The following is a 27,743-nucleotide window of genomic DNA, read 5'->3' as shown; positions in this document are numbered from 1 at the left end:
GCCTGGTCTACAAGATACACTACACGACCAAGGTACCCATGTACATGTCAAAATACTTCCCAAAGGTCAGTGAATACCACGATCACAACACCAGAGGGAGCTCCACAAATCATGTTAAACCCAGATTCGGCTCAAACAAGGGACTAAACACGTTTAGCAATTATGCCACATCAATGTGGAACGCCCTACCCAAAGCTGTAAAGGAATGTGAATCACTACCCACTTTCAAAAACACTCTCAAAAAACACCTAAGGGAGACTGCAACCCGAAACTGGCCCCTGTAAATGTCCGAACACAACCCCCTCCAATGTACAGTAAATTACCAAGTATGGTCTTGTCAATAATCCAATGTACAGTGTTGTTTGTACAGTTGTACAGTGTCCCCCACCCACCCCTCCTACCCAACCCCCCCCCCCCCCCCCCCCCCAACCCCCCCCCCACTCCTAACGAACCCCCCCCCCCCCCCCCCCCCCCCACTCCTAACCAACCCCCCCCCACCCACCCAACCACCTCCAATGTACAGTCCCCCCCCACCCCCACCTACCCAATCCAATGTACAGTTTCCACGCCTAATGTATATACTATTTTCTTTCTGGACTCTTTTTGTATCACAAACAGTACTGTAATTGCAAATCTGGTATGTCATAAATGTATAGATGGAGCAGTACTGTCTATCTGTATGTCATGTATGTCATATATGTTACGATGAATTGAAAATGGGGGACCCTGATGTAAACAAGACGAAAGTCTTTCTCTGGTCTGCATCCCCTTAACAATTGTATGTATTGAGCTGTACTGTACTGTACCCATTCTGCAATCTGTTAATAAAGTTTTCATTCATTCATTCATTCATTCATTCATTCATTCATTCATTCACCAATCACATCTATTTGAGCCATGTGCATTACATTACTTCCACCTGTAGGTGTCAGTGTCATTACAATAAGAGATAATGATATAATTATAAAGAACATAATATGAGATATAAGGAATTATAACAGACATTTCCTGCATAAATAAATAAATATTCTGTCAAACTCTGTTTGAGTGAACAATAAACATTTACAAACCAGGAAAAGTATCTGTTACACCAGGAGTTTGTAAAGGCCACAACTGTTCCTACTATATTTCTGTGTTATTATTTGGTTGCAGTGGCATGTTTTCTCACTAAGTGGCACTCATTGTTTGTACTTGCTTTAGCAGCAATCCTTTTCTTGCTAACAAGTTAATGTCATCACACAGCCAGACGTGTTACAAGTTGTAACAGCAGGAGTTGGTGGTGATGCTCACATAAATGAAACCTGGAAAATGACAGACAGAGCTACAAGACATACCTGTCTTACTGTTACACTTGTATGAGACATATTGTAGGACATTATGTTTTGTCAAATAGACTTGGTCTTGGCAGGAATCCCTCCCTAATCAACCGTTTAAATCCTTCCAGGGTCATCCCTATGTTCCACGGGTCTTATGTTCTACGGGTCATATGTTCCACAGGTCCTATGTTCCACGGGTCCTATGTTCCACAGGTCCTATGTTCCACGGGTCCTATGTTGTTTTTACGGGACCTCGTTATTATCAGGCAGTGACAACGGCTAAGATAATGACTGGAGACCGAAGATGAAAAATATTAGTTCTAGATCATTTTAGATACCACAAACACCACACCAACCAACAAAATATATGGTGGCGTTGTTGGAGAGAACATTGCCGGGCAGCACTGGTGACCAACAACTTTGATGTTGTAGAGGAAGACGAGATGTAGAGGGGAACATAGGACCCTTTTTTAGGGAGGGGGAACAAGGGACCCGGGGAAAATAGGTAAGCTCCCATTTCATCTGGGAGGTCTGGTACACTGTTTTGCCATTCAGCGTTCAGTATTGTTTGTGAGAATTGATTCTTAAAATTCATTCAAGAAATACGTCATCAACTTAACTGTATGGTTGAGAACACAAAGCACATTATTGTTATCCTGAGACAAAGTACAAACTCGTGAAAAGTTAAAGTCTTATAAAGAAATGTCATGTTCATAGGTGTATGAACGAAGTGTATGTTTTGGTAGACCTCTGCCTACCTTTCACACTGCCATTGATGTTGAAAAGGGTTCTGTGAAACTCTAAAGTAGCTAGGCATAGGTAATTAATCCTTGCATTACTCTACTGTCTACAAGCTATTCAAACTTGCGCAGCAACCGGGAGCACCCAGGAGTTAATAACAAGCGCACCAAACTGAATGCGGAAGAAGACATGCATAGCTTGTAGAGTGTTAGCAAAAGTTAAACAACTCAGTGGTTTTCAGAAGGATGAATTACCGGTACCTATGCCTAGCAACTTTCAAGTCTCATGGAGGATTTTCCACCCCTTTTCAACATCAATGGCCGTGTGAATGGCGTGTAGTAAAGTAAGCTGCTAAAACACACACTGTATACACCTACGAACACAACATTTGATAAAGACAGGGGAAATCTCCAGTAATGGCAAGAAGTACAAATTTGAGCGGTATGGTCCTTTTAAAGATATGAATCATCTTCAGACTGGTTTATTTGTGTATAGTTCTTTAAATAGAGCCCTTCCCCCTTTCTTTCATGACATGTTTGCCCACACTCACCAAATTCATAATTACCCCACATGTAGCTCCTGTTTGCTTAGACCACCCCTTTCCCGCACTTCCCATGAATCTCAGTTTTGTTTACTCTACCGAGGGTCAAAGTTGTGGAACTCTTTGCCTCCACATATTTTGGAATTTTCTTTTCTGAAGTTCAAAAGATCACTGAACTCTCATCCCCTAGCTCACCAATATTTCCCATATGGGCTCCCTTTACAAACTGTGGTCTGATGGCTTGTTGTATTGTATGTTTTTATATGTGTAAATAAACAAAACAGAAACAAAACAAAACCCGTTCATGTATGTGAATATTGGATTTAAGAGGCTGTGAGATTATACAGCTGTGGGGAAGCCTTGGTCATATATTATACTCGTATATACGTAATAATGCTGCCACCTAGAGGTGAGTTGACAACGTTTCCCATTGTCTACCATTTCCCCTCACGCCTACCCCCTCCTCCCCCTCCTAGCCCACCATCCCGTCACCCCTCCCCCTTCTCACTCCCACCTGGGCAGACCTAACTCACCCCTCCTCCCTCCTTCACTTCCCCAACCCAATCAACCCTATCTTTGACCTGGGCACAACCCCTTTCCTCTCTACTACAAAGACCTATGTTTTACTGTATTCTAGGAGCTCTTTGGGGGGATACTAGGCCTGTGTCACTACTGGAGTCATCCAGCAATAACTCTCAACCTATTTGTACCTGATACTCTGTTTGAGCTAAATAAACCTGTGTTACAGTTTAGGGGCTGGTTACACTGGGTGTTTTTGTTTTTGTTTTGTTGCTGAATGATTACGTTTGCTGTCCTAGTTAAATAGAAATGCCGTTTTGGCAGGATAACGCGTTGCCCTACTGACAACGCTGAAATTGTGTTTCCGTTTTGGATACTCGCCAAAACTCGCCGACAACGTGTCATGTAATCTGCGCGGAGCCGTTGTTGCTCAACGCCCATGCGCAGTAGCTACCGACATCTGCGTGCCCTCACCAACGTCCGGTGACGACAGAGACGTCCCAAATAGCTGCAGCTACCATGTGTTGTCAAGTTATTGTTATAAGGACCCCAGTCCAAGCTACAACAGTCTGCATTCCCTTAACAATTGTTTGTATTTAGCCGTATTGTACCCATTCTGCAATCTGTTAAATAAAGTTTACATCCATTCATTCTGCTAGCATTAACGATTGCATGAGCAGCTGGCTAACGTGAGCTAAAGTTAGCTCCAGACCCTGTTAGCTCAGAGCTCCTCTTTCAATCTTAACAAGCATTAAACAAAATGGCCCAGTCATCTATTCACCTTTGTTTAATACATGAGGCGTTGTCTAATGTTATCTAGCTACTGATAGCTACTGATATCATCAGTTTGGTGCTGGCTGGCTAACGTGAGCTAACGTTAGCTGCTAGCCACAATGCTATACTGTTATAATGGCATATCCCTATCACGTTAGCATGTAAGCTAACAAAATCGATCTTTTTGTGAGACTAAACTATCCACTCTTGGTGGTCAATTGTGTTGATGTTAGTTTTGTTTCATCAACAAATGAGAGGCAGAACACACAGTGAATGTATCCGTTTTGTTTATTGCACTTTTATTGCACTTTCTTTGCTGAAAAATAAATGCTACATTGGCTAAATGTATTTAAAGATGGTGGCTTGTTGATTTTTTTGCAGGAAGTGTATTGGCACAATTGCCTTCATGTTCGCCACCTACTGCCACCTACTGCTTTGGCATTGTACTACATCACTGTGCTCAGGAGGCAAAACCAATGTCTAACATGCCTGCCATTACGTTGCGTTCTGGAAAGCGAAACTGACCTTGAAAACTAAACGAAAATACCCCTGTGTGTAACCGACGCCCTATATTTGACTGAGTACATCCTTATTCCGGCTAAATTCCTCCACAAATTACAAGCCTGTTTCTAACTTTCTAACTTGTTGTAATACCTCAAAAATAATATCCCTTTTCAAACGTGCGCTGTAGGTCTTACCTGCCCTTTTGATGATCTCCCAGACAGCAGCAGGAGTGGCAGGAACCATGGACTTCTGGTCCAGACACAGCTTGCCCATGTTGACGATATGGAAGCCGTCCACGTCCTTTTCTGGCGCGATGGCATTACACACCGCACGCTCGTTGATGTGTCCTAGAGAGGGAAGAAGTAGCCCGGGTGTGAGAGCAGAAACATACTAATACCCCTTAACACTTTGAATGCCCATCACGAGAATTCTCGTTTTATTTTTTTTATTAGCGATCTGAATTCATATTTCATCAACCAAGTCTACCTTTGGAAACCCTGCCCCGCCAGGCGCTCAGATGTGAAAAAAGCGCCCCCTATGTCTCCCAGATGGTAATGCACCATTTTGAATTGGACTCAATGAAAATGGATGAGAAAAAAAACACATTTTACTTCTCAAGCATGTAAATGGAGCGGATCAGATTCATTCTGGACCCTCAGCACAGCGTGTAATATGTGTTTTACAGTATACACGTTGTGTTGTGAAGGGCCAGATTAAACCGAATATATATATTTATTTATATATATATATTTAATTGTATTTGTATATTCTCTAATATTCCTTGATATCCCTTGTATATTCCTTGTACAATATGCATTGAATATCCATTCTAGCCTACTGAACATCCCATAATAGTCTCCATTCTACTATTGGTCGAGACCTTGGTGCCAGGCTGCCATACCCCTCAGACCCAGTTCAAACGTACCGCTCAACATGTACGAACAAGTCCTAGTTCCGCGTAGGAATCTGGCTACCGCACCACTAATGGGACTATTTGTTCATAGTGCGTATATATACTGCGCTACTAAAGTAGGACTTTCTTTTCAGTCCAGTTTCTTACCCTCCAATAGAGTCACAGACGTAAAGCCTCCCCGCGACGCCACGTGTGGGAGTAAGGCCAAGTTCGCCTACCATCGGTATTGAGACATCGTGTATATTAATATTTGAATAGTCATATTTGGCACTATATCGTCGAGTTGGACGTAGTCTATTAAGCTAATAATAGTCTGTTAATATATAGTGCTTCGTGCGGTGAGAATACTACCGTAGTCAGCACCCCATCGTTTCGGGCAGAAAACTGGCTGCTTATCCAGGGTGGTTGACCCCACGTGAAGCTGCACCCGAGGAGCCCCAGAGCCGACGAGCGAGTGGACCTGTATACCGGATTATTCTACCGACGACAGCCCGCCTTCCCAGGCACGGATTATGCTTTGTATACGTTGATTATTCCATGGATAAAGACCCCCGACACTGCCGTGTGTTGGAACCCCCCCCCCCTGGAGAGGACGCAAGGTGAGGAGACGCTCTGCAAGACGAGGTCGCTTCACGTCTCTCCTCCGTGGACCGGAGGACGCCGGCCCACAAAGAGTCCATCTGCTTTCATCTGTGGTCCAAGGATCGCCGGCGCATTGAACGGCACTACAGTGGGTTCACCTGGGATACCCTTGGCCGGATGAGGCAGCCGGATTCTACCCCCCCCCCCTTCCTACTCCTGTCGGCTTACAAGCGACCGGATTAACCCCCCCTAGTGTATCCAGTATATAATCATTAAAGTATCATTGCTTTTATTCCTTAACTATTCCAGGTCGTATATGTACCACCTGCGCCTTCAGAGATTGGACATTCTCTATTGATATACCGACGAATACTCTTGCCATAAAAGTGCATACTAATTCCCATTCATAAATGTGACTGATTTGATTAAGTGCTTGCTCTACACACAATCGCTGTGTAGAAATAAAGACCTATTTCTAATTCGTACATTTGTGTTGGATCCGTTTCATCTACGTGACAGTGTTCATCATAATATATTTATGCCGAGTACTGGGTGGCCGAATATTAAGTACAAAGGTAGTGGTAGTAAGTATCATATCTAGTAATACAGTCAGGGAATTGTACCCCTCAGTTACAATTGGTCCTTCGAGCCGGATGGTAATTAGTGTAATATTAATATAGTGTTATTAATATTGAAATGGCCTATGATGAACACTCCACGAAACGATCCTCCTAACCAACGCCCGCAGCGCGAACGACGGCTCCCTCAGTACTTAGAGGCTTACGCTGTCAGTCAACAACCTAGTCTTCTACTAACAGTAAACGCGGTAAAACTAGAAAGTAAAAGTATGTCTAACCCCAACGCCCAGACTACCCCGACCATAGAGGCCCCTACGGGTTCTAATGTAACTGACCAAGTTCACGGTGGGGACCAGTGGGAACCAGACATGACTTCACACCCCGCCAGTACTGAAGAAGTAGTCCCCGATGAGTCCCGGGAGGAATACAACGCTACCGAGACAGAACTCGGCACGGAAGAAGACGGGGAGAGCACCGTGGAGATAGAGCTCCAAGGCTCCGCAAGGAGTACCCCGAGGGAAGGCTCCCCTATACAACCGCCTTCCCCCAGCGAGGCAGAGAGGACCCTACAGCAGGCCTTCCTCATCAGCCTGAACGCCGCTGCTGAACGCGACCGACTGCAGATCCAGCAGCGGAGCGAAGAAGAGCATATACGTCTAGAAATAAGACGCATTCAGAGGGAAGAGAATGTGGCCCGAGACCGAGCAGACAGCCAGCGAGCAGCTGCTGGTGCTCTACGGGACGCAGAGCGCGACAGACAGCAAGCGCAACTAATAGAACAGCTGATCAGACGGACAACACCCTCTCCCTCCGCCAGAGGCTCCAGGAACTCGTCTAGACACACCTCCAGGGCGGCATCCCCTAGCCGAGTAAACAACCCTGAACTTGACCAACAGACGAGGTCTATACCCCCCACAGACCACCTCCCCCCACCGGTCCAAGCGAGACCTAGCAACCGGGAAGGAGCAGCATATCCTGTGGAGAGGCTAAACCAGAGACTACAAGCACTGGATGACCTAACTGAAGACGAAGAGGAAGAGGAGGAGAACCACGCCCGACGACAGCACAGTACTCTACCGGACCAGGAGGTCCGGTACAGCCCAGGCTATACTCCCGCGGAGCTGCGCTACAGACCCCCGACTCTATACACGGGTGAGCACGACGCACGACCCGCACCGAGGAACAGCACCTGGACAAGCGGGCCATGGTACACTGCCGGTACCAGCCCATACCAAGGAGCGGGAGGAGACTCGCCTAGGAGGCCTCTCCCCCAACGCTCGCCGATGTATCCACAGTCAGCGTCATACATTGGCACGCCTATGGTACCCGACTTCACCCAAGAGAACCGGGCCCAGTATACAGAACTCCGCATGTGTCTGGAGACCATGTTGGTGGATGTATTGGATGAACGCCACAAATACGCCATCCTACTGAAGCACTTAAAGGTACCCCGCGCACATAATATAGCGCTCGCCTACGCGACTTCCACCACCCCATACACAGCAGCGCTGGTAGCATTGGACCAGAGGTATGGGCGCATATGGGATTACGTGATCCAGGAGATCCGACACATCGACCGCTTACCCCCAGCAATAGACAATCGAGCACTGGACGACCTGTCCATCAGAGTGCAGTCCCTGGTAGGGATGTTGGGAGCGCAGAGAGAGAAGGGGAGGCATGAACTTTACGCCAACTCAAATGTGGAAAGGATCTTGGAGAAGCTGCCGCCCGCTCGACAGGAGCGTTTTAGGCGGCAGAGAGACCACCGAGACCCGAATGGCCCCGAACCGAACCTCCTCGATCTAGCAGACTTCCTGGCGAGAGAAGTCAGCAGCCTACGGCTAGATACATTCGGACGGAGCACCCCTGGCTCCAGAGAAGGAACCAGACGACTAAATGATGGAAGAAGATCGGTGACTGTGATGCACCAATCGGAGTCAGTACCGAGCAGCAGGAGCCACAGTACCCCCTCCAGAACGGAGAAGTGGAAGATAGTGTGCCCCTACTGTGAGAAAGAACACTGGCTAGCGCAATGTGACTCCTTCCCCAAGCTGAACGCGGAGGAAGCAAGTCAATGGATAAAGTCCAACAAGCGCTGTTTTCGCTGTGCGCGCTCACACATGGCAGCCGAATGCCGCTTAAAGAAAAGGTGCACCAAGTGCGATGGAGCCCATCTGGACATACTTCACGACAGTAACAGACGGCGCCCTTCACCCGCACCATCCAGCAGCAAAGCGAGCGTCATGTACATCGATCCCGCCAGCAGCAGTGGAGCCCGAGTACTCCTAAAAGTAGTGCGTGTGACACTAAGCTACCAGAATAAAGTCCTGGACACTTACGCCGTCCTCGATGACGGGTCAGAGAAGACCCTTCTGCTCGCCTCCGCTGCGGCCCAGCTAGGGCTGCGGGGAAGCGAAACCCAAATGACAATTCGGACAATAAGACGAGATTTGAAGACGATAAAGGGCGAGAATGTCTCATTCTCTATCGCAGCAAGCGGCCAGCCTGAGCGACGGTACCAGATTACAGACGCTTTCACCAGCCAAGAAATAGGACTGTCGCGGTACACATACCCCGTCGCCAAGCTGATGGAGAAATATGCACATCTGCGCAAGTTACCGATCCCGCTCATAGACAATGCTATGCCGACCCTGTTGATAGGCTCCGACCATGCAGACCTCATTGTCCCGATAGACCGGGTTCATACCGGACCCCGAGGCTGTCCTGCAGCAGTCGAGACCCGTTTGGGATGGACTCTCCAAGGCCCGCTCGCCAAATCTCTCAACCGAAGTACAGCCACTAGATGTCTCCACTCCCGAGTCACAGAGGGAGAAACCGCACTCCTGCAACACGTAGAGCGGCTATGGACCTTGGAACAAATGCCCTTTAAGAACGGAAGGAAAGACATTCGCTCTAAAGATGACATTTACGCCATTCACCTCCTCGAGACAGGGACCAAGAGAGTCCCGGTCAACGGCGTGTTGAGATACGCCACGCCACTCCTGCGGCGAGAAGGAATGCCTACTTTCCACGCCAAGACAGACGCCACAGAACGGTACCTGCTGAACACGGAGCGGCGCTTAGCCAAGAACCCCGCCCAAGAGAGTGTATACCGCGCTGAGATTGAGAAGCTCATCACAGCGGGACACGTCACAAAGATGGACATTAAAGAGGCTGACCAGACCACTGAATCGTGGTACGTGCCTCACCACAAGGTCCATCACAACGGTAAAGACCGCATAGTATTTAACTGCAGCTACCAGATCGGATCCCAAATTCTGAATAAAGAGTTACTGCCCGGTCCCACACTCGGCCCCTCCCTACTCGGCATTCTACTCCGCTTCCGCCAGGAAAAGGTGGCCATCAGCGGGGACATTAAAGGAATGTTCCTGCAGGTGAGATTAGTAGAGGAGGACAAGCCCCTGTTACGGTTCCTATGGAGAGAGAAGCCAGGAGATGAGCACCCAGCCATCTACCAATGGGAAGTCCTCCCCTTCGGAACGACGTGCAGCCCCTGCTGTGCTACATTTGCACTACAGAAACATGTAGCAGAGGACCCAGAAGCGGACGAAGAGGTCCGACACAGCGTAAAGAACAGCTTCTACGTAGACAACTGTCTACAAAGCCTTTCAACCCAGGAAGAAGCCGAGGCTCTCCTGATTAAACTCCGCGCCTCATTGATCAAAGGCGGCTTCGATCTCAGGCAGTGGGCCAGCAGCGATCCGCAAGTACTGCGCAGCCTCTCCTCCGAGGACAAGGCAGCCAGCAGCGAGACCTGGATGGCTACAATCCCGGGAGAAGCCCAGGAGATGACCCTGGGATTGGTGTGGCGATTCAAAACAGATTCGCTTCACTACAGACACAAGCCCCTGACTACGGAGCAGGGAAGGCCGGCGACCACCAGACGGAGTGTGTACACAACACTCGCCCGACAATATGACCCGCTAGGATGTATTCTACCGTACACCACCAGGGCAAAAATGATTGTACGAGCATTGTGGGACAAGGACCAGGGCTGGGACGACCCCATTCCCGCACACCTTGCATCCACCTGGAGAGAGTGGGAGATGGAGCTCCACTCACTCCCAGGCGTTAATATGCGCCGAAGCTACTTCCCACCCACGGTGAGGCCAGAGACATGTAAAATGGATTTACACGTCTTCAGTGAAGCCTCAGAGGTCGCATACGGACCAGTAGCCTACTTGCGGGCCCAAGAAAAGGGGGGAGAGATCTACACAGCATTTGTCCTCGCCCGCTCGAGAATAGCCCCACGCAAGCAACAATCTATCCCACGCCTAGAGCTCTGCGCAGCCCTAGCCGGAGCGCACCTAGCCACGCTCATCCAACGTGAGCTCACCATACCGGTGTCTAGAACAATCCTGTGGTCAGATTCCACGACAGTACTCGCCTGGATCAAATCGGACTCATGCAAGTACAAAGTCTTCGTGGGAGTCAGAGTCACCGAGATTCAAGACTTAACCGAAGAGTTAACCGGAGAAACAGAGTGGCGCTACGTTGATACAAAACAGAACCCAGCTGACGTCATCACCCGGGGGATGCCCCTGGATGACCTCACCCGTCGCAATGTCTACAGTGACGGCCCAGCATTCCTAAAGCTCCCGGAAGGAGAGTGGCCCACGCCTATCCCGAGGGAAGCCAGTCAGGAGGAGGCTGAGAATAAGAAGCCTGTGTTCTGTGGATTGAGCACTGTTATCTCCGCAGACCCCAACACACTCCTGATGGGGCGGCTAGATCCCGCGTTACCCCAGACAATGTACCGGCCTGAAGAAGCGAACGGCCGACGAATGTGGAGGTACAGCCAAGTATTAGCCGACAAGTTTTGGAGCAGTTTCCTACTGCACTACCTACCGTCTCTACAGACCCGCCAGAAGTGGGTAAAGGAGAGAGACAATTTGACAGAAGGAACAGTCGTCATGATTATTGATCAATCACTGCCCAGAGCTATGTGGCCGGCCGGCCGCGTAAGCAAAGTGATCACCGGTGCCGACGGCAAGGTCCGAGCAGCTGAAGTGCTTGTCCAGGGTCGCACTTACACCCGTCCCGTGGCGAGGCTCATAGAACTGCCCCGACTCCCAGACACAATCGATGATGACCATGACCCTATAACCCTATGACTTTGTGAAGTTGACTGACCCCTACAGCAAACCCTTATGTGTAAATAGACAACGCGATTAATCTGTCTCTGTTTAACTGATTAGGTCTGGGACCAATCAGGGGGTGGCTGTTGTGAAGGGCCAGATTAAACCGAATATATATATTTATTTATATATATATATTTAATTGTATTTGTATATTCTCTAATATTCCTTGATATCCCTTGTATATTCCTTGTACAATATGCATTGAATATCCATTCTAGCCTACTGAACATCCCATAATAGTCTCCATTCTACTATTGGTCGAGACCTTGGTGCCAGGCTGCCATACCCCTCAGACCCAGTTCAAACGTACCGCTCAACATGTACGAACAAGTCCTAGTTCCGCGTAGGAATCTGGCTACCGCACCACTAATGGGACTATTTGTTCATAGTGCGTATATATACTGCGCTACTAAAGTAGGACTTTCTTTTCAGTCCAGTTTCTTACCCTCCAATAGAGTCACAGACGTAAAGCCTCCCCGCGACGCCACGTGTGGGAGTAAGGCCAAGTTCGCCTACCATCGGTATTGAGACATCGTGTATATTAATATTTGAATAGTCATATTTGGCACTATATCGTCGAGTTGGACGTAGTCTATTAAGCTAATAATAGTCTGTTAATATATAGTGCTTCGTGCGGTGAGAATACTACCGTAGTCAGCACCCCATCGTTTCGGGCAGAAAACTGGCTGCTTATCCAGGGTGGTTGACCCCACGTGAAGCTGCACCCGAGGAGCCCCAGAGCCGACGAGCGAGTGGACCTGTATACCGGATTATTCTACCGACGACAGCCCGCCTTCCCAGGCACGGATTATGCTTTGTATACGTTGATTATTCCATGGATAAAGACCCCCGACACTGCCGTGTGTTGGAACCCCCCCCCCCTGGAGAGGACGCAAGGTGAGGAGACGCTCTGCAAGACGAGGTCGCTTCACGTCTCTCCTCCGTGGACCGGAGGACGCCGGCCCACAAAGAGTCCATCTGCTTTCATCTGTGGTCCAAGGATCGCCGGCGCATTGAACGGCACTACAGTGGGTTCACCTGGGATACCCTTGGCCGGATGAGGCAGCCGGATTCTACCCCCCCCCCCTTCCTACTCCTGTCGGCTTACAAGCGACCGGATTAACCCCCCCTAGTGTATCCAGTATATAATCATTAAAGTATCATTGCTTTTATTCCTTAACTATTCCAGGTCGTATATGTACCACCTGCGCCTTCAGAGATTGGACATTCTCTATTGATATACCGACGAATACTCTTGCCATAAAAGTGCATACTAATTCCCATTCATAAATGTGACTGATTTGATTAAGTGCTTGCTCTACACACCATCGCTGTGTAGAAATAAAGACCTATTTCTAATTCGTACATTTGTGTTGGATCCGTTTCATCTACGTGACAGTGTTCATCATAATATATTTATGTCGAGTACTGGGTGGCCGAATATTAAGTACAAAGGTAGTGGTAGTAAGTATCATATCTAGTAATACAGTCAGGGAATTGTACCCCTCAGTTACACGTTGGATCAATAAAAGGATCGATTTTTGGAATGGCGATCAGGAATTGGAATAATCCATTTGGATACCATCTGATTGATTGAATTGATTGATTGAAAAGTTTATTAACAGATTGCAGAATGGGTACAGTACAGTACAGCTCAATACATACAATTGTTAAGAGGATGCAAACCTGAGAAAGACTTTCGTCTTGTTTCCATCAGGGTCCCCCATTTTCAATTCATCATATCATGATCTCAGGTAAGAAATCTATTTTACCAGTCTTAGGATAATCAGACCCGTTTTCACGGAGATATAAGCTTTTCCCCTATAATGTGATATGGCTGTTTGACTGTAAGAGCGATCAGGAACTGAGAGAATTGATTTTCAGCGTGCGGCACCAGCGTGCACACGTATATACTATCGATAATCTAGCGTTTATTTGAAAACGATTCATAAATAGGCAGAAAAATGACAATGTTCTAGAATATTACAGTACGGGGCGATTATCATGGAATCTTTTATTTTTCCGTGAAAACGAGGGCTTTTCAAAATGCTATAAAACAGAAATGAACCGATAAAAAAACAATCCGCTTCGACAATGTTGACTGGAAATTAGTCATTGATAATGCGACGGGCAGATTAGACACATAGCCATAATTTAAAACATAGATTAGGCGATATTAATGCTAACATTGCAGTGGATGGTGGGCATTCAAGCACTAAATGTGCGCCCCCTGCTGGGCACTGAAAGTGTTAAACACTGATTCAATTTCCACGCTTTTGCTTTGAAGGCCAACTCGCTAAACAGGAAATCCCATTTCATCGTATTTGATGCTGGCTTGACGCACGGGGGCAACCAATTTGTCCACAAGGATAAGCCTTGTGGACCCAACTTTTTAGATGAAGGAATGGGTACATAGGAGACACGCCTCCAGTTTTTCAAAAGTTTTTGACACGCCTCAGCTTCTGAGCTGAAGGCGTGTTTTTGCGGACCTCCCAAACTTTCAAACTTTTTAGATGAAGGAATGGGTACAATAGGAGACACGCCTCCAGTTTTTCAAACGTTTTTGACACGCCTCAGCTTCTGAGCTGAAGGTGTGTTTTTGCGGACCTCCCAAACTTTCAAACTTTTTAGATGAAGGAATGGGTACAATAGGAGACACGCCTCCAGTTTTTCAAAAGTTTTTGACACGCCTCAGCTTCTGAGCTGAAGGCGTGTTTTTGCGGACCTCCCAAACTTTCAAACTTCTTAGATGAAGGAATGGGTACAATAGGAGACACGCCTCCAGTTTTTCAAAAGTTTTTGACACGCCTCAGCTTCTGAGCTGAAGGCGTGTTTTTGCGGACCTCTCAAACTTTCAAACTTTAGACTGTTTTCTTTATACGTTTTTCTTTTTCTTTCTTTCTACCACAAGACGCGGCCACTGATGGGTCCATGGGACTTGGATAAGTCCTGTGGACCCAACTCTGGCCACTGACCACATGAGCGAACGGGTACATACGCACACAATACACGGCCACTGATGGATCCATGAGACTTGGTAAAGCACTATGGACCCAACTATGACCACTGATAAAAACGTAACTACACTAGCATTATAAGACCTAAACATTGCTACCTACCATACAAGTTTTTTTACACTCCAAAAGTTGGTAGGGCGTTGGTAGGAAACGTGTACCTGGTGGTAGTCCATGGCCTCTCTGTGGTATTTGCTACTCTCGTGTTTTTTAAAGACATGTACAGCGTTTTTCCAATTTTGAAATCCAAGCACTGAAAATGCATTCTCGTTGGTTTTGCTTAAACCAGAACCGAGTCCTTTCATTGTCCAAAGACGACATTGTGTACAGAACAGTTTTGCTCTTGTTTGGCAAAACGTTAGCCATCTGTGGTCCTTGAACCACTTGGAATGAACAGACCGATTTCTCTGAGATGTACCTTCTCCCTGTATCCGTTTTGTACCTGCAAGAACAGCGGGGTCATCTGGTTGATTGGACTTTGATAGATCCCTGCAGCACTCACACTGCACACTGCGCGGACGTAAATGTATTTGCTGATATACATTTGACTGTTAATGTTAATTAATGTTATTATTATTGTAACTGAGGGGTACAATTCCCTGACTGTATTGAGAGTATGGTATCATTAAACCACTACTTAGTTATGTACTTTAATTACTGGCCATACAGTACACGGTATATATGATGAACACCCACACAATAACACGGCTTAACAAAGAAAGTCCTGTTTAGAATATTTATTAGAAGAGCAGCAATAGTAGATTACAGTATTGAGAATTAGGGTCGCGCTTGTATGGCGAAGAATGTGCATAAATAGGTCAAGAGCGTAAGTCCATGAGCATATTACGATGGGGATAATTAATACCACCTGTAGCATAAGAATTAGGGATGCTCGATATTGGCTTTTTTACCGATACCGATATTCCGATATTGTCCAACTCTTAATTTCCGATACCGATATCAACCGATATCAACCGATATCGATATATGCAGGGTTTCCCCCCCCAAAAAACTGAATAATTTCAGGTAACTAATAATTTCACTGGATATATATATAACAAATATTGTTATTGTTTTTTTCTTTTTTCAAACCGATACCGATATTTTCCGATATCACATTTTACCGCCGATATCGGCCGATAATATCGGTCGGCCGATAATATCGGACATCCCTAATAAGAATTATATAAGGCACACTCGTAGGTCAGCTGGAGATACTAAGGGGGGTTCCCTCCGGTTGTAAGCCAGCAGGGGAGAGGAATTGTCGGGAGCAAAAGTCTGGATCAACGAGGAATAAAGAGACTCCAGGTACAGGAGACGGTGCAATAATCCCTTGGTCCTTAGACAAAGCAACAGCTATACTCCGGTATGCATTGCAGCATGGATGAAAGCTAGCCAGCCTCTGGGTCCTAGAGGCGGGCTCGACGGGGCTCCTCACAGGGTAGATCCCACACGGCAGTGGGGTAGACGGTTCTCTGCTCCAGCAGCCATAGTATCAAAGCAATATAATCCAGCCGAAAAGGGCTCTGCATTCGTCGGTGTAGGTTATCCAGTGTACATATCCACACGGTTCTCGTCTAGTACTCCTCGGATGGCGGCACAAGGTTAGGCCGCCCAGCCTGGATAAGCACACTAGCTCGGTACGATGAAACGGTGGTAATGCTGGTCACTGTAGAACGGTAGCCGCACGATACACTATACATAATAGACTATTACTTTATAATAGAATAAGTCGAACTCGACGATACAGCGTTAAACTCTGACACTTTAGCTATCAATTTGCACGCGGTCTCAAGGCTCTATTTAGGGGCAAAACGGGCCCACTTCACAGCACGTTGTATCGTGGTGAAGGCTTCAGCTTTTAGTTACTAAGTGCATCTGTATCCACCTGCGCCGTATTTATACGTAAGGTGAATAATCTAGTGCCAACCTTATTTCTGTCTCGTATTACTGCGCAAACCTGGGCATGTTGAGACATGTCTTAGCGGTGACTTTGAACTAGAAATTGGGGGTATGGCCGTTAGCGCGTAGGGGGTCGCTGTCCAATAGGAGAACGAATATTATGGTCTGGCCTGTACCTAGGTAAAGGGATATTCCGTGTATATGTACAAAGAATATACAAGGGATATCAGACGATATACAAATATTATACAATATATCTCAAGTAATAAATATATATATTCGGTTTAATCTGACCCTTTGTAACAGCCGCCTCCTAATTAGTCCGCACCTAATTAGATAAGCAGAGACAGATTAACCGCCTTGTCCACTACTCAATGTCCGTTGTGAGGAGTAGGGCCATTCACAAAGTCAGTGGGTCATGGTCGTCATTAAGAGAGTCAGGGAGCCTTGGCAACTCTATCAGCCTCGCCACGGGTCGGGTGTATGTCCGTCCCTGGACGAGCACCTCTGCCGCTCTGACCTTTCCGTCGGCACCAGTGATCACTTTGCTTACGCGGCCGGCCGGCCACATAGCTCGGGGTAGTGACTGGTCTATAATCATGATGACTGTGCCCTCCGTCAAATTGTCTCTTTCCTTTACCCATTTCTGGCGGGTCTGTAGAGACGGTAGATAGTGGAGGAGGAAACTGTTCCAAAACTTGTCAGCCAATACTTGACTGTACCTCCACATTCTTCGGCCGTTCGCTTCCTCAGGTCTGTACACTGTCTGTGGGAGCGCGGGGTCCAGCCGCCCCATCAAGAGAGTGTTGGGGGTGACTGGGTCGACATCTGCTACATCACTTGAGACGCAACCGAGGGGCTTTGAGTTCAATACTCCCTCGATCTCCGTTAGGACTGTCGTGAGGACTTCTTCCGCCACGGTCTGGGCCCCAAGCACGGCGTACAGGGCTGTCTTTATTGAACGTACTTCTCGTTCCCAGGTTCCCCCGAAGTGAGGGGCATTCGGGGGGTTAAACTGGAAATCAATCTGAGAGGGAGCGAGGTGGGTCTTAAGTTCTGGGCCCATAGCTTGGAAGCTCTCTCTCAGCTCTCTTTCTCCGCCTTTGAAGTTTGTCCCGTGATCAGACAATAATATAGACGTTTTTCCTTTCCGCGCTGTGAATCTCCGGAAGGCCATAAGGAATGAGTCCGTACTCATGGTTGGAAGGAGTTCTATGTGTATCGCTCGGGTGGTCATGCATTTGAATACAATACCCCACCGCTTCTCCGTCCCTCTTCCTTTCTTCACATACAGCGGGCCGAAGCAGTCCATACCGGTGGAGTGAAAGGGCTTGTCGCCGAGTCGGAGGCGACAGGGGGGTAGGTCAGCCATCCTGGGTATACTGGGCTGTGCTCGCCACTTGCGACTGGAAGCGTCGTACTGCTTCTCTTCCTTGCAGTATCCAATAGCGACGTCTGATCTCAGCGAAGACTCTCTCTGCCCCGGCGTGGTGCACGTCCTCGTCGTATTTCTTTATGATGAGCTCTGTGACCTTGTGTCGGCTGTTGAGAACTATCGGGAACTTGACGTCATCCGTTAAGTCTGGGGCCCTTCTCAGACGACCACCCACTCTGATGAGATTATGGGCGTCGCTCTCAGGGGCCAAGTGGAGCAGTCTACTGTCTGACGGGACTGGCTTTGATCCCTGCAGACAGTCTAGCTCGTCGGGGAACGAGTCTCTTTGGGCTCGCTGTAGCAGAAGGAGTTCTGCTTCTTCGTAGTTAGCTGCATTAATGTCAGTAGTGGAGGGAACCTCCGGGTGGTGCCACAGGAATGTCTTTAACTGCGCACTCTCCAGGGTAGGGCAGTCGTCTATGTTGGGATCTGTGGGGACTGGTGTGTGCGTCAACCCACAGAACATAGATTTCTTCGTCTCTGCCTCCTCTTGACTAGCCTCCCGTGGGGTGGGTGTAGGCCACTCTTCTTCCGGGAGCTTGAGGAACTCGGGACCGTCACTATAGAGATTGTGACGTGTAAGGTCATCCAGGGACATTCCCTGTGTGATGACGTCTGCTGGGTTCTGTTTTGTGTCCACGTACCTCCAGCATGCTGATTCTGTTAAATCTTGGATCTCTGTGATTCTGACTCCCACGAAGACCTTGTATCTACACGAATCGGACTGGATTCATGTGAGTACGGTCATGGAGTCTGACCACAGGATTGTTCTTTGCACCGGGATGGTGAGTTCACGTTGGATTAACGTGGCGAGTTGCGCTCCTACTAGGGCTGCGCAGAGCTCTAGACGCGGGATCGATTGTTGCTTGCGGGGGGCTATTCTTGAACGAGCCAGGATGAAGGCGGTATGTATTTCTCCTCCCTCCTCTCGGGCCCGCAAGTAGGCCACCGAACCATAGGCTACTTCGGAGGCGTCGCTGAAGACGTGCAGGTCCATCTGACACGTCTCCAGCCGCACTGTGGGCGGGAAGTAGCTGCGGCGTATGTTGACACCTGGGAGCGAGCTGAGTTCTGTTTCCCACTCTCTCCATGTGGAAGCAAGGTGGTCGGGTATGGGGTCGTCCCAGCCCTGGTCCTTGTCCCACAGCTCTCGTACAATCATCTTTGCCCTGGTGGTGTAAGGTAGAATACATCCCAACTGGGCATATTGTCTGGCGAGTGTTCTGTATACACTCCGTCTTGTGGTCGGTAGTGAAATCGACCTTCCCTGCTCCTTGGTCAGGGGTGTGTGTCTATAATAGATCTGTTTTGAAGCGCCAGACTAGTCCTAATGTCATTTCTTGGGCTTCACCTGGGATGGTCGCCATCCAGGTCTCGCTGCTTGCTGCCTTGTCCTCTGGGGAGAGGCTGCGCAGTACTTGAGGGTCGCTGCTGGCCCACTGCCGGAGATCAAAGCCGCCTTTGATCAGGGAGGCGCGGAGCTTGAGTAGGAGGGCCTCGGCCTCTTCTGGCGTCGAGACGCTTTGCAGACAGTTGTCCACGTAGAAACTCTTTTCTACACTTTGTCGGACCTCCTCGTCAGCTGCTGGGTCCTCTGCGACATGTTTTTGCAGTGCGAACGTAGCACAGCATGGGCTGCATGTGGTTCCGAAAGGGAGGACTTCCCATTGATAGATGGATGGTTGCTCATCCCCGATCCTCTCTCTCCATAAGAACCGCAGCAGGGGCTTGTCCTCTTCCACTAGTCGCACCTGCAGGAACATCCCTTTGATGTCGCCGCTGATGGCCACCTTGTTCTGGCGGAAACGTAGCAACACGCCTAGTAGAGAGGGGCCGAGTGTTGGGCCGGGCAAGAGCTCTTTATTCAGATTTTGTGATCCGATCTGGTAGCTGCAGTTAAACACAATACGATCCTTGCCGTTGTGGTGGACCTTGTGGTGGGGCACGTACCATGATTCGATTGTCTGATCGGCCTCTTGAATGTCAATTCTCTTTATGTGTCCCGCTGTGATTAGCTTGTCAATCTCAGCGCGGTACACAGTGGCTTGAGCGGGGTCTCTGGCTAGGCGCCGCTCTCTGTTCAGTAGATATCGCTCCGTCGCTTCTTTTGAGGCGTGGAAGGTAGGCATACCCTCTCGCCTCAGGAGTGGAGTTGCGTATCTCATCACTCCATTGACTTTGACTCTCTTTGTCCCCTGCTCGAGGAGGGCTATGGCATAAATGTCTTCCTTGGAACGAATGTGTTTCTTTTCGTTCTTAAAGGGCATTGTCTCTAGTGTCCATAGCCTCTCGACGTGCTGTAAGAGGGTGGTGTCTTCTTCTGTCACTCTGGAGTGGAGGCAGCGAGTGGCTGCTGTTCGGTTGGGAGACCTGGAGAGGGGGCCTTGTAGTGTCCATCCTAGGCGGGTCTCGACTGCTGCTGGACAGCCTCTGGGCCCAATGTGGACCCGGTCCGTCGGGACGATGAGGTGTGCGTGGTCGGATCCTATGAGCAGGGTCGGGGTGGCGCCGTCGATGAGCGGTATAGGTAGTTGACGCAGGTGCACGTATTTATCCATCAGCTTGGCGATGGGGTAGGTGTACCGCGACAGGCCTATGTCTTGGCTGGTGAAAGCGTTAGTGATCCTATACCGCCTCTCTGGCTGCCCGCTTGCTGCGATAGTGAAGGAGACGTGCTCACCCTTTGTCTTCAGGTCTCTTCTTATAGTACGAATCGTCATCGTTTCTTCGCTCCCCCGCAGACCCAGCTGGGCTGCAGCGGATGCGAGGAGGAGAGTCTTTTCTGACCCGTCGTCAAGGACGGCGTAAGTGTCCATGACCTTGTCCTCGTAGCTTAATGTCACTCGGACCACCTTCAAGAGCACCCGGGAGCCCCCGCTGCTGGCGGGGTCAATATACATGACGCTTACTCTGGTGCTGCTTGAGGGTGCGGGTTTCTTCCTGTTGCTGTCATGCAAGACGTCCAAGTGGGCTCCGTCACACCGACTACACCTCTTCTTCAAGCGGCACTCGGCTGCCATATGGCTGCGCGCACAGCGGTAACAGCGACGGTTGGACTTTATCCATTGACTCACCTCGTCGGCGGTCATCTTCTTGAACGTGTCACAGTGTGACAGCCAATGTTCTTTCTCGCAGTACTGGCATACAATCTTCCACTTCTCTTTCGTCGAGGGGGTGCTGTGGTTCTTGTTACGCGGTACTGATTCGGCTTGGTGCATGACGGTCACCAGCCTGCGGTTATCGTTGGATCTCCGAGGTCCCTCTCTGGGGCTTGGTCCACTCCGCACGAACGTATCCAGTCGTAGGCTGCTGACTTCTCTCGCGAGGAAGTCGGCCAGGTCTAGGAGGGATGGCTCGGGACCGTTGGGATCACGGTGGTCTCTTTGCCGCCTGAAGCGCTCTTGTCGGGCGGGAGGAAGCTTCTCTAATATCCTTTCCACATTAGAGTTAGCGTACAGTTCGTGCCTACCCTTTTCCTTTTGTGCCCCCAGCATCCCTACCAGGGATTGTACCTTGATAGAGAGGTCATCCAATGAGCGATTGTCTGTGGCTGGGGGGAGACGGTCAATATTCCTTATCTCTTGTATCACGTAGTCCCATATGCGTCCATAACGTTGGTCGAGGGCTACTAGAGCCGCGGTGGATGGGGTACTTGAGTTGGAATATGCCAGCGCTATATTATGCGCTCTGGGCACCTTCAGGTGCTTGAGGAGGATAGCATATTTGTACGTCTCATCAGGGACATCGGACATCATAGTCTCTAAGCACATCCGTAGTTCCGTGTACTGTGCTCTGTCCTCGTGTGTGAAATCCGGGAACGTCGGTGTGCCAAGGTACGATGCCATGGATGGCTGGCACATCGGTGAGCGTTGGGGGAGAGGCCTCCTGGGCGAGTCTCCCCGTACGTGTAGTCGTGGGCTGGTACTTGGTGGGTACCAAAGCCCGGGTACCCAGGTGCTGTTCCTCGGGGCTGGCGGTGCGTCAAACTCACCCTTGAGTTGAGTCGGTGGTCTGTAACGCAGGGCCTCGGGGGTAAAGTCTGGGCTGTACTGGACCTCCTGGTCCTGTGGAGTACGATGCTGCTGGTGGGCTTGACTTTCCTCCTCTTCCTCTTCCTCTTCCTCTGCTAGGTCTTCTAGATCTTGCAGTCGTCTATTCAGTCTCTCGGCGGCATAGGCCGGTTCTTCCCGGTTTCTGGGTCTCGCATGGACCGGTCGGGGAGGGGGTTCGGAGACGTGTATAGGCTCTTTCTGTTGGCCGGGCTCCGGGTCGCTTGGTCGGGTAGGGGAAGGTGCCGTAGACCCTTGTCTTGACGATGCCCTGGAGCTCCGTGCGGAGAGAGGGCGAGTCGCCCTGGCAATCAGTTGCTCCATTATCTGCGCTTGTAGTCGGTCGCGCTCGGCTTCGCGCTTGATGTGAGCGAGGTCGCGCTCTGCTTCGCGCTGGGCTTGGGCTGCGTCGCGCTGTGCATTGGCGGCGTCGCGCTGTGCATCGGCGGTGGCGCGCTGGGCATCGGCGCGGTCTCTTTCAATATTCTCTTCCGTCTGGAGGCGTCTGGTCTCCAGGCGTATGCGGTCGTCTTCACTCCTTTGCTGCGCCTGGAAGCGCTCTCGCTGGGTCGCAGAGTGTTCGCGTTCACTAAGGGCTTGCGCTTGGAGTTGCGCGTGAAGGCGCTCTCTTTGGTCTGCAGATTGTTCGCGCTCACTCAGTTGTTGAGCCTGCAGGCGTTCTCTTTCCATGGTAGAGTGTTCGCGCTCACTTAGCTGTTGCGCCCGGAGGCGCTCTTGTTCCATGGAAGAATGTTCGCGCTCGCTAAGCGTCTGTGCTTGGAGTCGATCGCGTTCAGTGGAGGCTGCCAGGGTGGCGATGAATGCCTGCGCCAGCATCTTGTCCGCCTCGCTGGGGGAAGACACTGATGGAGGTGATCGGCTTCTGACAGTGCTCGTTGGAGATCCGTTCTCCTGGCGCGCTCCGAGGAGGTCTATCTCCTGGGTGCGCTTCTCTTCTGGTAGTGGGTCGGGTTCCGTCCCTGGATCGCTTTCTTTATCCTGGAGCTCTCCGGGGACCGTCCCGTTGACGTTGTCGGGGGGTATAGTCGTGTCATGTCCCTCCTGGTCCCCCCCGTGAGCTTGGTCAGTTACGTTAGAACCCACTAGGGTCTCTACTGGCAAGGTCGCCTGGTCGGTAGGGTTTGACATGCTTTTACTATCCGCTTTTTCCGCATTTAACGTCTGTATAAAGCTAGGTAGTAGACTGGCAGCGTAGTCCTCTAAGTAAGGAGGTGGCTGCCGTCTGCGCTGCGGGCGTTCTAGCTTAGGAGAGCCGTTTGTGGAGTGTTCACCGCTGGCCATGGTTAATATCAATATTATATTTAGATATTACACTGATATTCATCCGGCTCGAAGGACCAATTGTAACTGAGGGGTACAATTCCCTGACTGTATTGAGAGTATGGTATCATTAAACCACTACTTAGTTATGTACTTTAATTACTGGCCATACAGTACACGGTATATATGATGAACACCCACACAATAACACGGCTTAACAAAGAAAGTCCTGTTTAGAATATTTATTAGAAGAGCAGCAATAGTAGATTACAGTATTGAGAATTAGGGTCGCGCTTGTATGGCGAAGAATGTGCATAAATAGGTCAAGAGCGTAAGTCCATGAGCATATTACGATGGGGATAATTAATACCACCTGTAGCATAAGAATTATATAAGGCACACTCGTAGGTCAGCTGGAGATACTAAGGGGGGTTCCCTCCGGTTGTAAGCCAGCAGGGGAGAGGAATTGTCGGGAGCAAAAGTCTGGATCAACGAGGAATAAAGAGACTCCAGGTACAGGAGACGGTGCAATAATCCCTTGGTCCTTAGACAAAGCAACAGCTATACTCCGGTATGCATTGCAGCATGGATGAAAGCTAGCCTGCCTCTGGGTCCTAGAGGCGGGCTCGACGGGGCTCCTCACAGGGTAGATCCCACACGGCAGTGGGGTAGACGGTTCTCTGCTCCAGCAGCCATAGTACCAAAGCAATATAATCCAGCCGAAAAGGGCTCTGCATTCGTCGGTGTAGGTTATCCAGTGTACATATCCACACGGTTCTCGTCTAGTACTCCTCGGATGGCGGCACAAGGTTAGGCCGCCCAGCCTGGATAAGCACACTAGCTCGGTATGATGAAACTGTGTTAATGCTGGTCACTGTAGAACGGTAGCCGCACGATACACTATACATAATAGACTATTACTTTATAATAGAATAAGTCGAACTCGACGATACAGCGTTAAACTCTGACACTTTAGCTATCAATTCGCACGCGGTCTCAAGGCTCTATTTAGGGGCAAAACGGGCCCACTTCACAGCACGTTGTATCGTGGTGAAGGCTTCAGCTTTTAGTTACTAAGTGCATCTGTATCCACCTGCGCCGTATTTATACGTAAGGTGAATAATCTAGTGCCAACCTTATTTCTGTCTCGTATTACTGCGCAAACCTGGGCATGTTGAGACATGTCTTAGCGGTGACTTTGAACTAGACATTGGGGGTATGGCCGTTGGCGCCTAGGGGGTCGCTGTCCAATAGGAGAACGAATATTATGGTCTGGCCTGTACCTAGGTAAAGGGATATTCCGTGTATATGTACAAAGAATATACAAGGGATATCAGACGATATACAAATATTATACAATATATCTCAAGTAATAAATATATATATTCGGTTTAATCTGACCCTTTGTAACAATTATTATTATTATTATTATTATTATTATTATTATTATTATTATTATTATTATTATTAATGTTTACATAATGTTTGAGTTTGATACACCCAGGGGCGGATCTAGCACATTTGGCGCCCTAGGCGAGGTTCCCCACTGCGCCCCCCCCCCCCCCCAAAAAATCAAAACATCGCCGTGCTACCAACCGGTTAACCCTTTTCACTGCGACAATACACAGAAGGTTAACCCTTTCACGACCGTCGGTTTTGTGATAATAAAGTACTGCACCTTTATTTTTTACAAGCAAGAACAAGAGCTAAGAATAAATGTAAAGTGCACACTAAAGAATTAAAACAAATAAACAACTTAGCTAACACACAATAATAATAATAATAATAATAATAATAATAATAACAATAACAAACAATAAAATAATGTGAAAATTTGCTTTCAAAGAAAATTAAGAAGAAAGAAAGACTGTGAACACCCAAAGCTGAGGCTCAGACCGACCGACCGTTTTAGATTTTTGGCTCATTTTCCCTTATGTTAGAATTTTTTTTATGTAAAAATAATGGTTGCAGATATAGAGGAGGGCGCCAAAACTGCGCAGAGCAAAACAAATAAAATTTAATTTTTTTTTTTTTTTTTTTACACCCCAAAAGTTGGTAGGGCCACAGCCCTACTGGCCATACCGGTTCCGCGGTCCATGTTCTGTGGTGTTGTTTGGTTACTGTTGTGGTGTTTGTTCTGTTGTGGTGTTTGTTTTGTTGTGGTGTTTGTTCTGTTGTGGTGTTTGTTCTGTTGTGGTTTTTGTTCTGTGGTGGTGTTTGTGCTGTTGTGGTGTTTGTTCTGTTGTGGTGTTTGTGCTGTTGTGGTGTTTGTTCTGTTGTGGTGTTTGTGCTGTTGTGGTGTTTGTTCTGTTGTGGTGTTTGTGCTGTTGTGGTGTTTGTTCTGTTGTGGTGTTTGTTCTGTTGTGGTGTTTGTGCTGTTGTGGTGTTTGTTCTGTTGTGGTGTTTGTTCTGTGGTGGTGTTTGGTTACCAGGCAGAGGGAGCTGCACCAGGAGGCCACTGACTCTCCAGTCACGGTTCATCTTGTCTATCAGCTCCAGCAGCTCCTCCTGAGACACAGAGCTGGGTCGCACCACCGTGTCACTGGAGATACCTGGAAACACACACACACAAACACACACACACACACACACATATAATGGAACATGTTCAGATCACTTATTCTTCACACAATGGAGGTCTTACCCTCTTGCATAAGACAGCAGAGGTCATAACCTCTTGCATAAGTGTCACTGTGTGCATGTGTGTGCGAGCGTGTATGTAGTGTTGGGAGGTATACTGACTACAAAGGTATACGGTCATGGGTCCATGTTAGGCTTGGTCGGTATAATTTTTTTCATACCGTCATACCTTCCTGACATAATACCCCGGTATACGGTATATGACGTATGACTTTAATTTTCATCAGGGGGGGGGGGGGGGGGGGGGGGGGGGGGGCGGGGGGCGGAGCTAACAATATACTCGTTATCACCATACATAACGCTCGCTTATATTGAAACACGTTGAGATTAGGGCCGTTCTTTCAACCTGAAAGTGCACTTTCTTCAACCTTGAAGTAAACAAATCACAGAACGGTAGCCACTGCCGGCACCATCCAGGTATCAACGTGAGCTAACGGTAGCTAGTTATCCGGCACCATCCAGGTATCAACGTGAGCTAACGGTAGCTAGTTAGCCGGCACCATCCAGGTATCAACGTGAGCTAACGGTAGCTAGTTAGCCGACACCATCCAGGTATCAACGTGAGCTAATGGTAGCTAGTTAGCCGGCACCATCCAGGTATCAACGTGAGCCAGTTGCATTAGGATTAAAAAATGTCAACACTCACTCACCCCGTTTTATATTACATTCCCAAAGAAGTGCCTCTGTCTCTCGTTGTGCTGGATGAAGTCACTGGCGAGTCGACTCGTGGCGAGGGTTTTGCTTAAATCTGAACAGAGTCCTTTAATTGTCCAAATGCGACAGTGTGTGCAGAAAAGTTTAGCAGTACGTGCTGCCGCCATCTTGCTCAGCTCAGCTCTGTGCGGGAAAGACGGACTGCCTCCCCTGCCCTCTGCTGGCGCGTGCTGTGTGTGTGCACTACAACCAATGCCGTCCCTGTCGAAACTCCGTTTCAGTGTAATAGAAACTGAAACCCAACTGTGATTTTGACGGTATTGATTTTCAATACCGTCGGTATTTCTAAATACCGTGGTATACCGTAATACCGTCATACCGCCCAAGCCTAGTCCATGTGAAGGTATGGATATTAAAATCAGTAAATGTAAATACTGACATATCTAGTTACCGATATCTACAGGTATGAACAGAGTTAAGTACAATATCGACAGCACAGGTGTACATATATAGAGATATACAGTATATACCCTCTGTCTTGTCAACAGAAATATAGTGTATAAATGGAATATATACTAAATATTTGTAATCTAGATTTGTATCTGCAATATCTGTACACCTGCACTCCTTAGCGTAACATGAGTGAGAACATAATGTAGCAAATATATAGCCACCAAGTCGCAGTGGGTCCAAGTAGGCTTATATGACTAAATGACAGGGATAAAAAAAAAATACTGACTGATGCAGAAATGAGAATTATGTACCAAATTAGGAATAATTGAGAAAGTATAGATTTGCAGAGTAATGAAATGTATAAATGTATGAGCAATGCAGAAAAAAGCTGGAGATATACTGAGTAGTACCAAACAAGTCAAGGAGGCAGAAGGCAAACTATCTCGTGTGCAATGTGATAAGCAGCCACCAGTCATCAATGCCCGGTCTCTCAGTCATTAACAATGCATTGGAATCAGGGGCGGCTGGGTGGCGTAGCGGAGATTGCGCTCGTCACCAATGCAAGAGACTCCGGTCTTGACTCCCCGAGTCAGCGTTGCCTGCGGCTTGGGCCAGTCGTCATACTATCTCAATTGGCAGAGGTAGCGGGTGGAAAGTCGATGGGTGGGGATTGGACGTTGTGGAC

At 48.5% G+C, this 27,743-nt stretch overlaps 1 protein-coding gene across 1 annotated transcript in view; it reads right to left on the bottom strand.

The window, feature by feature from the left end:
- The window catches only part of LOC311243778 (bifunctional methylenetetrahydrofolate dehydrogenase/cyclohydrolase 2, mitochondrial-like), a 181,389-nt gene that overhangs the window by 105,386 nt on the left and 48,260 nt on the right, over positions 1–27,743 (bottom strand). Inside the window, exons 3-4 of the mRNA XM_084333121.1 lie at positions 25,741–25,863; positions 4,590–4,742 (exon numbers count right to left, since the gene is read on the bottom strand). Coding sequence (XP_084189247.1) covers positions 4,590–4,742; positions 25,741–25,863 — 276 coding nt within the window. The remainder of the gene's footprint in view (positions 1–4,589; positions 4,743–25,740; positions 25,864–27,743) is intronic.

The sequence above is a fragment of the Notolepis coatsorum genome (genome assembly GCF_963971535.1).
Source record: "Notolepis coatsorum genome assembly, chromosome: 1".
Classification (NCBI taxonomy): Eukaryota; Metazoa; Chordata; class Actinopteri; order Aulopiformes; family Paralepididae; genus Notolepis; species Notolepis coatsorum.
This window is presented reverse-complemented; position numbering and strand designations above follow the sequence as displayed.